This window comes from Pelobates fuscus, chromosome 5, assembly GCF_036172605.1.
Source record: "Pelobates fuscus isolate aPelFus1 chromosome 5, aPelFus1.pri, whole genome shotgun sequence".
Lineage (NCBI taxonomy): Eukaryota > Metazoa > Chordata > Amphibia > Anura > Pelobatidae > Pelobates > Pelobates fuscus.
The window spans coordinates 86,179,162-86,193,455 of NC_086321.1; the positions used below are offsets into that span (position 1 = coordinate 86,179,162).

Here is a 14,294-nt window from a genome sequence, read left to right on the forward strand (position 1 = left end):
TATATACACAAACCACATATATATTTGCGTATTTCTACAAGGCATTTGTTTTATTATAAACCGAGCTGGAAATGGAAATAAAATAGAAAATTCATATTGTTCAATCCAGCAGAAATGTCAGATTGCCATTTTAAAACAAGTACACCATTTAGTCCTCCTACCTGCTGAGAATGTGCTGATTCCAGGTTAAAGCTCCGACTACTGACATATGACCATGCATATTCCGCAGCCTCTTTTGGGTTTCAATGTCCCATAGCTATAAAGTAAACATATGATTTATTGAGATAAGAATGACCAATCAGCATTTCAGTATAGAGCTGCTAGCTGTAAAGCAGCACAGTACTGGCGTATAAACATAGAAAGAACAGGGGAGGTATTATTAGTAATTGTATTATCATCCTTTACATAGTGCTTTACAATTATAGAATGAGAATATTTGACATGTATTGACATACAAAATAATATTGACACAGAGACTAGAGGTAAAAAAAAAAACCCTGCTCAACAAACCAGTTTACAATCTAGGACTACCTACTTCTCCAGGTATAGGTACTTTACTCACACACTTGCTGGAGTTTGAAAAGAATGGCATGGGAAATACAAAAAACATTATGCTGCTAGAGGTCTGCAAAATGTAAATCGACCTACAAAGCACCAATTACCCTCACCTGTTATCTCTTCATTCATTCCAGTCACACACCATATCACTGTAAGCTAAAACTTCCACATTCGCTAAGCACTTGCAAAGATCTCCCTCACCGGCCCACAGGCAGTTACATGCGGCTGCCGGCTGGGGAGGGAGGGAGACAGGAGAGGACCCAGAGGAGCTCTATCTTGCAGCTCCGCCGGTTTCCTCTTGCAAGATCTGGAGCGTTGCCATGGCCATAGAGTTTACTTACCACGAGGACCACCAGGGATTGCAGCACGGGATATAACACCATCCTCTCACACACACACAGCACCCTAACACACACACATAATCCTCACACACATTACCCTCACACAGCACCCTAACACACAGCACCCTCACTCACACACACAGCACCCTCACACACAGCACCCTCACACACTCACTCACACACACACAGCACCCTCACTCACACACACAGCACCCTCACTCACACACACAGCACCCTCACTCACACACACAGCACCCTCACTCACACACACAGCACCCTCACTCACACACACAGCACCCTCACTCACACACACAGAACCCTCACACACACAGAACCCTCACACACACAGAACCCTCACACACACTGCACACCTCACACACACTGCACACCTCACACACACTGCACACCTCACACACACTGCACACCTCACACACACTGCACACCTCACACACAGCACACAGACACAGCACGCTCACACACATTCTGCACACCTCACAACTCACACACAGCACCCTCAAACACACATACTGCACCCACACAGCATTCTCACACACAGCACCCCTCACACACACACTATACTCCTCACAAACACACTACACACCTCACACATACACACAATAGCATCACACACACTAGATCCCTATATACACTCTGAATCCTCTACACACACACACACTCACTAGATCTCCTATACACACTCTGGGTCCTTCAAACACACACTAGATCCCCTACAGACACAATGCACCACCTACACACACACTACATTTCTGACATACACACTATGGATCCCCTATGCACACACTAGATTCCTTGTAAGCAAATACATACTACATTCCCTAAACACACACTCTCTATAACCCCTACACACACTACATCACTTATACACACATACTACAGCCCGTATGCACACCCTCGCTACATCCCCTATAGACTCTGTGCCCTCTATACACACACTCTCTACAGCACACAGACACATACATTACATTACACCACAAACACAACATGACTGAAACCAACCTATTAAAACAAAACCACACCACAATCAGCTCACTCTACACACGCAATCCCATAAGCAGGCTCCAAACTCATGCACAGTACTCTTTTTTTATGGAGACACCAGAGACAAGTTTCAAGCAAACACAGTGCAAGCATGTTATTAAATTTTCTTGCGCTGTGCAGAACAAATACAGGCCTTTTTCTCGTGCTAGAGCTCATCAGCAGAGCTTGGTGCATTGTCTGCCCTGGAAGAGCATTGAACTTTGTGATGGGGCGTGCTTGTCATTGGGGATGACAAAACACACCCTATCTGGTCCCGCCCTCTTTTCAGTGGGCCGCTTTGAATAAAAAAGGCCCGGGCCGAATGTTTTTCCCAGTCCTGCCCTGGGCATATCTTAAAATTACAGCAGCCTTCATTTCTCAAAGCTATATGAATTGCTGTGAGTAAGACCCGTCGCTTTGAGATCCTTAATTTTTGTGCACAAAAAAAAGAGAAGGCCATCCATTTGTTCTAGGCCCCCTGGTCAAAAGTTGCCAGCCCTCTCCTTGCTTAAGGAAAGCTTTAAAATTATCCACCAAAAACCTCATTAACAACATAACGTGATTTACAAATTACCTGTACTTCTCCATTGCTTGTACCGATAGCCAGAGTGGACCCAGCCGGTATCCATGATATTGATGAAATATATGTTGAGGGAGTATGTAAATTCAGTGTTTGTGTTACTGTGTTGCTTTCACCACTCCAGATATGTGCAGTTGATCTCAACCCAATAGCAACAAGGTTGTCAACATTCCAATCTAATACATTCAGATCTATGAACAAAAGAATGGAGATGTAACTTATTTACAAATTAAAGGGTTACTCTAACCATTCTTCACTATTTTGTGTTTGTTTTTTTAAAATTTATAATGATCTATTGGACACTAGTCAATTGTCCCTAATCCCTCACTAAATACCGGATAGCCTGAAGTGAACGAAGTAAAACCATTTGTTTCAAATTTCGCACATTGATCTCACAACATGGCATTGAAAAATTTTCTATTTCTCTAAATTTACTCAAAAAACTCCCGAAATAACTCCAGAACCGCCAAATGCCTGAACGCTATCAATCGCATGAAAATGTATTGGCACTATTAGTAAACTCCCGAAGACTCACTATAGGCATTCGCATGTCGAATTGCATTGCTTTTTGCTTAGTCTCTTGGGCTCATGAATCACAAACCTTCCTGTGCATCCCATTTAAAAATATATTACTTACAGTAATCATTGTTGAGGCCGGATATATGCAGTTTGGTTTCTGGTTGCAAGCAATCATGATGACGAACAGAATCTATAACAACTTCTTGTTGAGAAAATGTTTTCTTCGTGGCTTGATGACATCCTAAATAAATACAAAGTTAGACTACTGTATGCTTGTGTAGACAGCACTGTCATAAAACCATACTATGATATGTAAGGATCAAACCATTCTTCAGATAGAAAACAAGTTTCTATTCTATCACCTGTCTAGCATCCATAAAATTATGTAGTCTCACTGTTTGTGCTTCTCGGTATGAGAGATCATTGCTCATTTCCCTCCTGGCTGTAATGATGCCAAGTTATTTGACAAAAATACATAAAACTGCCAATGTGTAAATTAATCTAGTCTTACATTGATACCAGCTTTATTTACAATTTATCGCTGATTGTCATTGTGAAGCATACTCAGGGACAGTGTTAAAGACTTTAAATTCAAAACGCACTATGTCCAGATGACCGTAGTGCGTGAAATAAATAAATACTGAGTATCTTGTGTCTAAGGATTTTTCTCAGAAGTCAAAGTTGATATCAAATTTATGTCCCATTGTACAGCGCTATGGAATCTGATGGCGATATATAAATAATAATAATAATAATAACGTCAATAAATATTTCTTTATGAAATTTGAACCTGTTTTGCACACAGTTTTCATTCCCTGGACCAATTGCTGACTGTGTCTCTCTGGTAAGGAGCTACATTGCCATCTTCTGGCTATTCTATCACATTACACTATTCAATTCATTCTGTATACTTTTGGACTAGTTAGTACAGAGAACTTAATGTAAAGGTATTTCCTTTATTTTGTGGGGGTAGGGGAGTGGTGGTACTGTTTGCTTTTCAATTCATTATGTGTTTCTTATTTTATTTTATGTTATTGTGGGGGCAGGGGCTTTTAAAATTAGGCTGCGTAAGCATAAGGATTTTATAAGTGTATATTTTAGGTATCATTTTAAAAGTTAAGCATTTTTAATGGATCCACTCCTGGATTCCAGTCCTCTGTTTAACATGCTTTAGGTGTTACTCCCTGTTGTGTTACTCCAGGTTATGAAACAGTTTTGGTGCATTGCACTTTGATAGATAAACTATTTCACTTTATTTTCTTTGAGGTTCCTTTAAATTGACTACACAATTGCATACATCTCCCCTGGAATACCTTGATTTTAGCAATCCTTCATGGTAAATCCACCTGTCACTTTTATTAAAACATTTACAGTCCACCAACACATCCATCATCTAAATCAGTGGGTCCTACCACCCACTAATGGGCGATCCAAACATTCATGGTGGCCGGTGGTGGGTTTTATCGCCGACACTTGGTTCTCCGGCATAGCCACATGCACCTATTGTTTTTATTTGTTATGCACATTTACACTTTTTACTTCAATTTAAGCAGCTCCCACACTGGTAGGCGCTGCATGGATGGAAATGCGGAAATTCATTACATTTAAATTAAAGATGTATTAACATGCATAAAGTAGAAATAAAAAGATACATTGAAGTACTTTTTTTTTTTTTTTTAAACCCTCCTTTCTAAAAAAAATAATATATATGTATTTTTACCTCTCCAAGTACAAGTGTCCTGGGCACAAATCTGTATACTGGTGTCCTGACGGTTATAGGAGACAGGCTTGCATTCTTCCAGAACTCCTAGATTTTTCTGAAATAAGAGTTAGGATCCAGGTAACATCATTTGCAAACCATATAGTAATATACTAGTTAAATGAAGGCACAACAATGTGAATTCTAAGTAGTTTTCTTGGTATCTTACATGTTTCTTGGTCAGATTTAAATCCCAGATGCTCAAGGTACAAATACTACAATCATCCATCTGCCCTAAGAATAATAAGTGAAAATTGCAAACATTTTATCTCTATTTTTGCTGGACTCATTTGCAGAGACAAAAATGTTTGAAAGTCTGAAAATGTATTAACAATTTTTTTTTTTTTACGTATTTAATACTATCACTGCCAAACAATTCCAATTTGATGATTTTTTGGCTATTTTTATATTTATATATTTATCTGTGATTGCTGAGACACTTGGTTATTTTTCTTTTGGTTAAAGGGACAATCGAAACACCAAAACAACTTCAGATTAGTTTTTAGCATGTCCATGTAGTCTCTCGCCATTTAGGAGTTATATCAAATTATTTATACAATTCTAGATAACTCTCTTGCTGTGACTCACCCTTTTTTAGCTTCCCTTTTTGCACACGGTTTTATTTATAATTTCTTAATTCATTCTCCTTAACTGTCCGCAAAAGCCTACAGCAGCCTCCTGTGTTTTATCAAAATTTATTTACACTGTGTTGTTAAAATTAAACCTTAGGGTGGCGGGGCCTGACTCCTAAGATGGCCGGATGTGTCTGCTAAAAACTCCTGCAATACAGAGTCTTTTTTAGCTATTCTCAGCGTCTAAAACATACCCACAAGTGGTCCAGCACGTATAGCAGTCGACTCTTCCACCAAAGAACCCATTTACAGTTCTGCTGAGCACCGCACTGGCAAGCAACTGTACCGTCCGGGCATAAGGCCTACAGAGCCGAAGACTGGCTGGTCGGCTGGGGGAGGGGGCAAATCCCCCAACTGTGGCGGCGCAACTTACAGCAAGTATATGGGGGAGTACACTTGACTGATCAATGTACACATCCTTATCTGTTTAAGCCAGATTGCAATTTTCAATTCCTATTTGCTGTATATAAAAGCAGAAATAGGTAAGTCATTACTTGATTTTATGTTGAAACTTTTTATTTACACAGTCCCCTCAAATTGTTGGTTTTATTTTGTTCAGAACTTGTACAATGCTTTTGTCCTTAAGGGTTTAAATTGGAATGCAATGCCAAGGTTTGAACTGAAAAATAGTTATATCATTAACATGAAATTATAGGTAAGTTCTCTATAGCTTGTTCAGGTAAATATAACATTGATTTGTCAAGAATATTGTTATTTATTTTTGACTCTTTTTGAATTTATTTTAAAATGCGTAAGAGATTCCTAAACTCATAATGGATGCAATTTACCAGTTATAAGGGTAAAAGGTCTTGGCCACCAGTCCACTCCCTTTTGATATGTAGCCCCTCAGAAATGCTCTCTCATTAATTCCTGACTCAGGTGCCAAGTAGGCAAACCTATTGTTGTTTGTACCATTATGACTGCACTGGAATCAGATATCAAATTCCTGGCAATTTACCTCTGCACAAGAAATACCGGTACGTATTTTGTATTCTCACAGTCCTCCACAGTTAGGTAGAGGTGCCATCTGCCTTAGCAGAGGAAGTATGGGATCCATGTGCAGATTAGCTTTTAGCAATGGAAAATATATCTTTAATTTTCATTAGCTGTAAGACATACCTGGTGGAGGAGAAATTTCATCTTGTTCTGTAACTTCCTTATAGGTTTCTGTTTGAGATTCCTTGTAGTTGAGTCTTCTATTCTAGCTGATTTATGATCAGGACTACCCAAATTAGAGACTTCTAGCAAATCTGAAATGTAGACAAAAATTATAATTATGAACTTGGAATGCATAGGGAACAATTCCAACTGTATCAGTAGATGTGAAAAAATTGTATTATATGTTGTGTATGGACACCGAGAGGGTACATGTGTAACTATAACTTTTCTGTAACTACATGCAGTGGTGTATTTTGATTTTGTCCTGCCCCAGGCATGACTAAACTCGGGCATCCCTAATCTAAATTTGCCCCACTCCCTATTGCCAAAGTCAAACTTCTTCCCATTTAAGACCAACAGACACACCCTCACTGACACACTCACTGACAGACACACAGTCATTGGCACACACTGTTTAACCAACACACACTTAAACTGACAGACACACACTGACACACCCACTCACTGAAAGGCACACACTCTCAGATATACATACTGTCATGGTGGCGGTCCGGTGCCCGAGACCCAGACACAGTGTCCAGGTGGCGGCGCATGGACCGGGACCCAATATGCCTGATGTTAAGTGGGAGTCTTCAGCGTGGAGGTGGATTAGCAGGGTCTGGTGCAGGGTAACCGCACGCCCCCTGGTGTTGAGCACCAGCGTTTGTGCAGCCACATACCAAGACCCTGATTCAGCTTGTGCGGATAACAGGAACTAGGAGTTTGGAAATTAAGCAGACCTCCCAGGAGCTTAATAGGGAGGCTCTGCAGCAGGATTGTATCCAGTACTAGAAACAAGGCAAGACTAGAGATAGGCACCAAACATGAAAACAAGACAAAACTAATAGAACCCAGAACCAGAGAAGGATAGTAAGCTAAACCCATAACATATACACAAGACATGAGGAAAACATGAACATGACATGGGCATAACTAGACAGGACTATACATGGACAGTTGATACAAACTAAAACAAGACAAGATAACATAGGCAAAACAAGAGGAGAAATAACCAAGTACTACATATGGAAATCATGGGGGTTTAGTCACACTATATGATCATACATTGCATAAGCCTGCCAACAACGCCAATGTACCCCATATCTGGCAGGTCCTACACTGCCTAATGTATGCTAAAACAACCACAGATTAAGAACACATATATAGCACTTACCTGCAAGAAAGGACAGAAGCTTTGAGCCACTGCCTGCAGGAACTCATAATGAAAGCTGGAAACATAAGGGTGTGGCAAATAAAACAAACATTTAAAGGAAACCTGGAGACTGGGAAATCCAGGGACGAACTATAGGAATTAACCCAGAAATCCCAGCATAAAGAAAACCAGACATAGACTAGAAAACCAAAAACCAAGAAAACTAAGCAAGAATAGCAAAAAGAGTACTGGATACCAGAAGCCAAGTCCAGACATCAGAACAGAGCAGAGCAGATCATGACACATACACTGACATGCACACACTCTAAGATACACATACACTGACCTACTCACACCACTGACAGACACACACATATTCACTGACAGTTACACAAATTTACTGATTTGACTCACTTTGACAAACACACACACATTCCCTCACAGACATACACACACACACTCACTGACAGACACACACACACATTCACTCACAGATACATTGACAGACAGACATGCACATTTACTGACAGAAACACACACATTTACAGACAGACACACATTCACTGACAGACATGCACACATGGATACTGACAAACTCACACACATTTTCTCATACTTTTACTTTTTTTTATTTTAATTTAAGTCCACCCACCCTGCCTACCTTTGGGAGAGCTGGAGTGGATTCCTTCCCTGGGGTCCAGTGTGGATCCTGTCCCTGGAGTCTAGTGTGGGGTTGCTCTAATCTTTTTGCTCTGTTCCCTAGCTCGACGTTTAGTGATGCCGGTGCCGGATTGCCATCATATTTTGGCTCTCGGTATCACCGCAGCACAATGGAGCAGAGCAATTAGAGCACAGAGGTAGGGCTCCTTTGCTGCCCATCCACAATATGCACAGCTGCCCGCCTAAGGGGGGCCCTCGATGCAAGGTTAATAAGGCATCTGTTAGTTGCCGGGGCGTTTGGGGCAGGCGTTTTTTGCTGCACCCCTGGAAAGTGACCCCCAAAGCACGTGCCTTGTCAGCCTTGCGGTAAATTCAGCGCTGGCTACATGCCAGTCACATGGGGATACATAGTTTATTGGAGAAGGAGGCAACTGACCCGAGACATTTGACCCTTAATATTTAGAATTTGAAGGCACTGTGGAAGGTTGGCATACAGTATCTGTATCTAGAAACATCCATTATGCTAATTTGCAATGATAAACAAGGTATCCATAGACTGTTGGGCAAAGAAAAAAAATATACCAATAGGGTTTTATATATTTTCAGACCTGATTAATAATGAATAGGTCACTTTATGTGTAGGGACAAACTGCAGCTACTGCAAGTCCTCCTTTTCTTCCCCAGAACAGACTTTCTGTGGAAGTCCATTCACTGACTAATAAAATTGAATTAGGTGTGTGTGTGTGTGTGTGTGTGTGTGTGTGTTTGTGTGTGTGTGTGTGTGTGTGTGTGTGTAAGTCTGTGGATGTGTGTGTCTATAAGAACGTGTATGTGTGTGTTTGTGAATGTATGTGTGTGAGAATGTGTGTGATTATATGTGAGTTAAAATGTGGTGAAAATGTCCAAATTCCGACCGGACATATGTTTAGTAAATATGAGATTTGCCATTCCGGTAGCAATTTGGACACTTTCAACAAATTTTTACCATTTGGTATTTAGTCAATAACCCTGAATGTTTCTGTTTTTTTTTTCTCTTTCTGGGTTCAATGATGGAAAAGGGTACCATTTAGTCGATGGTCTTCATCATATGGTTTAAGATCAGTGTTTTTCACATCCAAACCCTATAGAAAGAATAGGATTTGAATATGTACAAAGTAACCATTTTAAAATGAAACGGAACCGAATGCATCCAGCACTATGCACATTCACAATTTATCGATCCGTTGATTTTTGCAGATGAACGATAATTTGAAGTACTATTAACATACAAGCCAACTAATCAGCTCCTTCTACTGAGATTTCAAAGTGTAACTTGCTGCCTTGATACTGCACAGAGCCCTCTCACTGCTCACTTGGATCTATTGTTATTGCGTTGTGGGGGGTTTTCTCAGAATTTTTGTGATTCAGTCTTTTTTTTTCTATTTTCAGTAGTATCATTGCGATGTAATGTATTTTTTTTTATGGTGCTGAGCAAAAAAAAAAAACTTCAAAAGAAAGAAGACTTGGAAGGTAAGTAAAACTTTTTTTTCCTTACATATATTAGATTTATTGCCCCCTCACTATTATTAGGGTGCGAGGGATAGCTAAGGCAAAGTTTTATTGAGGTGGTGGCCATGGGCTTCGGGACCTCTATCCACCGGAAGTGTGAGATTGGCCCTAACCTGATAACGTGGACAATGCATATCCACCCTCTATTATCATAACCGCCCACCCAAAGTACATGGGTAGACAGTAGCATTTTCACCATTTCAATGATTATTAAGTAGCCCCCAACCATCAATATGAGATGAATAAGCCCCACCTGTCACCTAAGGGTGCGTTTAAAGGGGACACTAGGTTTCCCCTTCATGTTTAACCCCTTAAGGACACATGACATGTCTGGCATGTCATGATTCCATTTTATTTCAGAAGTTTGGTCCTTAAGGGGTTAATGTCAGTGGGTGGGGGCTGCATATCTATTAATACCCCATTATTTTATTCAAAGCTCCCACCCAATGCCCACAGATAAGAGCACAGGTGAAAAGCAGTTGCCCTTCCCTATTATTTGTACACCACATCCCTATGGGAAGTTTGAAGTTACTGTGAGCAATCACTGGCTGCACACTGTTTAATTAATATAATTCCACCCATGGAAGGTTTTCTAAAAAAACATTTTTAATGTCACCGCTGCCTGATACGTGCTTCTCTGGATTGCTAAAATATTATTTTATTCTCTGTGTGTACTGTAACTTGTCAGATTAAACATTTGTTCATTTGTGTGTTGCCATCCTCTAAATGTGCCTCTAAATACGTACATGGGAGTAGAATCTTCTTCTCTGGAGTTCGCCACTGATCACCAAAAGATGAAGTAGAGAGATGGATTGATTGGTCAAGAAGTGTACTTTCCAAATTTGGTTCATGATTATGGCGCTGTCTAGTGGAGATAGGACTACTAGAAACTTCATCTTGTCTTGCACGCCTTCTCATGATGCTTTTTTTGAATCTGGAATATGTGATTCTTCCAATGTCTGGAGTCTATAGGAAGTTGATGATTCACATTTTAAATATGATTTTGAGATAAAGTGGATAGCAACAAATATATATCAACATTGATCAGAGTCTATCTGTACTGTATTGTATCACGAAGGGGGTACTTTGTGCTAAAGTAAATATGTAACATGTGAGTCATTAAACATTGAGTTATTACCTGAGCTGTTTTCATTAAAATGCCTGCTGGAGCTATATTATTAGTCATATTAATAATATTAAAATTAATAATAATAATAACAAGCGGGGATATTTTTTAGATAAACAGCACAAATCCCTAACTCTCTCCCTGATTTCAGCTCTAATAAACTCATGTGAGTCTAAGTACAAACTTGAGTGTTAATACTTACTCGAACGTGAAAAAATAAAGCCAGGGCCAATATAAAGCTGGGTCATGAATTTAATTAAAAATGCTTTGCCAAAAATTATTAAAATCATTGAAAAAATATACTAACGGTTTGCCTCTTACCTTGTGTCCCTGAAGTAGCTAAGTGTACCTCAATGTCAGTTGAGCAGCATCTGATTTCTGCTGAGCTGCCAAAGCCAGATTCCAATCCTGACATTCATTCATTGGCCGAGCCAGCTAAGCATCTCAGCCAATTAATGGAAGTCTGTACTAAGAATATGCACAGAACTGACATTAGCCAGACTGCATATTTTGTTCTGGGCAGGCTAATAACGCTGCCAGAGGCGGAGTTACACCTCCAGCAGCGACATTGCATATGTAATGATGATGATTTGAAACACTGATCATATAGGGTCCTTCCACCATGACCACTTCAAAACACTGAACTTTTCTTCAATTATCTGAAGTGGTCTGAACTATTCTGCTAATTTTACAAATTTTACATGTAAAGTTAGTGTATATTAACTCTCTTTGGCTCTGTTTTGTACACATATTTGTATTCAGAAATGTCTCACGAGTACAACAGTGCCCCCAATGTACAGGTTTTATGGGTTTTGTGTAGGGGTTTCCCCTTTTCCATGTTTGCACATTGAAATTTTCCAGATTTGTTTGCTGAGCCTATGTTACCTTTGAGATCTTATAGCAGCCCAGCAATGAAAATTAACCCCATCATGGTATACCATTTGTAAAAGTAGACAACCCACGGTATTCAAAATGGGGTATGTACAGTCTTTTTTAGTAGCCACTTAGTCACAATCCCTGGCCAAAATTAGCATTTATGTTAGTTTTTTTGCATTTTTCACAAATAAACTGCCATTTCACTGACAATATTAATAGTATAATACATTGTACTGCTCTAAAACATATTTGTGTAGAGTAATGTCTCACAAGTACAATGATACCTCTCAAGAACAGGTTTTCTAGTGATTTGGAAAGTTGCAGGGTCAAACATAAGATTTGCCAATTTCTGTTTTTGTAAATTGCTATTTGCTAGATTGGCTATGTTGGCTTTGAAAGGGTATGGCAGTCCAAAAATGAAAATTAGCCCCACCATGACATACCATTTGAAAAAGTAGACAACCCAGGGTATTAAAAATGGGGTATGTCCAGTCTTTTGTAGTAGCCATTTAGTCACAAACGCTTGCCAAAGTAAGCGTTCATATTTGTTTTTTGCAGTTCTTTTACACAAAAACTACACTTTTACTGGTCTCCCAAGTATAACAATACCCCCCATGTAGAGGTTTTAGAAAGTTACAGGGTCAATATAGGACTCTAATTCAGTTTTCCAGACTGGTTTGCTGGGTCTATGTTGCCTTTTGAGACCATATGGTAGCCCAGTAATGTAAATTAACCTCATCATGGCACACAGGGCACACCATTTTTAAAAGGAGACAACCAAGGGTATTCGAAATGGGATATTCCAGTCTTTTGTAGTAGCCAGTAGAAGTCTCCCGAGTATAACAATACCATCCATGTAAAGGTTTTATGGTGTTTTGGAAAGTTACAGGTTTAAATATAGGGCTAGCCAATTAAATTCTATGGACTGTCTGCCTGGATTGTCAGGCAGGTCCCTCAAATTATAATTAATAAGATCAAATATTTTTTTTAAAATTAATAGTTAAATATATATGTACATATATATTTATCGCCAATCCAGGTAAGTCCAGGGGACCGTGACGGTGGGAGGAAGGCTGGGTGTACTATGCCACCCTCCGGCGTTTAGGGCCACCCTTTCAAGGACGGCATAGTATGCCCATCGTCCTTAAGAGGTTAATAATGTTTAGAGCTTGAGTTTGGCTCAATAATAACAATGATATTGTGCCCTCTAGTGGACACGGCTAGTACAAATACCAAACAGCTGTTATACCAGAAGGAAAAGACAAAAAGAGGAGTGAGTAGATATAGATAAATCCTCCTAGGTGAGGGGTATCCACTATATTTTAATTTAAAAGGAAAAAAGAGAAAGTATAGGAGGATTTAGAGTGTTATTGTGCCAAAAGGTAGCCTAGTGGAAGTAGATTATACCTCAATCTAAACAGGATACTAATAGCCTAAAACTTAACTTTTACTAGATCAAAAAAAATCAAATAAAAAGGTAATATTTACCCATACACTCAGTACCATACACAAATGAACAGACAAAAAAGAGACGCAACATACTACTAAATAGTGCCAACATGCAAAATTAGCAACTACAAAACTATGAAGTAGACAGCCTAATAAACAAAAAGTGATTGTAAAACCATTTAGAGGTAATTTTGTCTCCATTTAATCTAAAAGCTCACAGAGTGCAACAAGCAGTATGTTGCTGCATTCAGTAGGGTAGTTTAAATCGGTTGGAGGAGGATAGTGTTACCAAACATCATGTAACAATGTATCCAGATTGATTTAAAGTATTTGTTTTATAATTGCCACAAAAATTATATTTCTTTCTCCTAAATCTACTTTTATTCAGCCCCTAAAAAAGGACAAATTAAAATCCATAATAACTGATGCAAAATAAAAAAAATACAATACAATAAATCAATCCATCTCAGAGCAGACTGAGCTCGCATAGTCGAGAAAGTCCTTATCAGAAGAACAATTCCCACGCTGTGCAATATCAGAAAGAACGTTCTGCTTGGTTGGCTTGTAAGACAGCCAATCAGAGTGCTCTGTCAGGTAAGTCTCACTTCTCTCAAGAATATCAGAATCTCTAAATGTGTTGCGTTTAAAGCAGAAATGCTGCACAAGCAGATTCCTTCCTCCATAACTACTTCTAAACGCAGCAATGGTCATGGTGGTCTGAGTAACCCTTTAAAATAATAACATTGCTTGTGTTATTATCAAGAAATAAAAAAGGCTCTTAAAGAAGACTATAGCAGTTTATAAACCCCTTGCAGGGATAGGCATCCTTCGGCACTCCAGATGTTGTGGACTACATCTCCCATAATGCTCTTACGCCAAGCATCAGGGGAGGTGTAG

The 14,294-nt window shown here is 39.4% G+C and overlaps 1 protein-coding gene across 1 annotated transcript in view; it reads right to left on the bottom strand.

Annotated features, from left to right (window-relative positions):
- CDC20B (cell division cycle 20B) overlaps positions 1-14,294 on the bottom strand; it is a 39,957-nt gene that overhangs the window by 9,336 nt on the left and 16,327 nt on the right. The window contains exons 3-8 of the mRNA XM_063456400.1: positions 10,693-10,912; positions 6,547-6,677; positions 4,757-4,853; positions 3,155-3,277; positions 2,512-2,708; positions 162-256 (exon numbers count right to left, since the gene is read on the bottom strand). Of these exons, the coding sequence (XP_063312470.1) occupies positions 162-256; positions 2,512-2,708; positions 3,155-3,277; positions 4,757-4,853; positions 6,547-6,677; positions 10,693-10,912 (863 nt within the window). The remainder of the gene's footprint in view (positions 1-161; positions 257-2,511; positions 2,709-3,154; positions 3,278-4,756; positions 4,854-6,546; positions 6,678-10,692; positions 10,913-14,294) is intronic.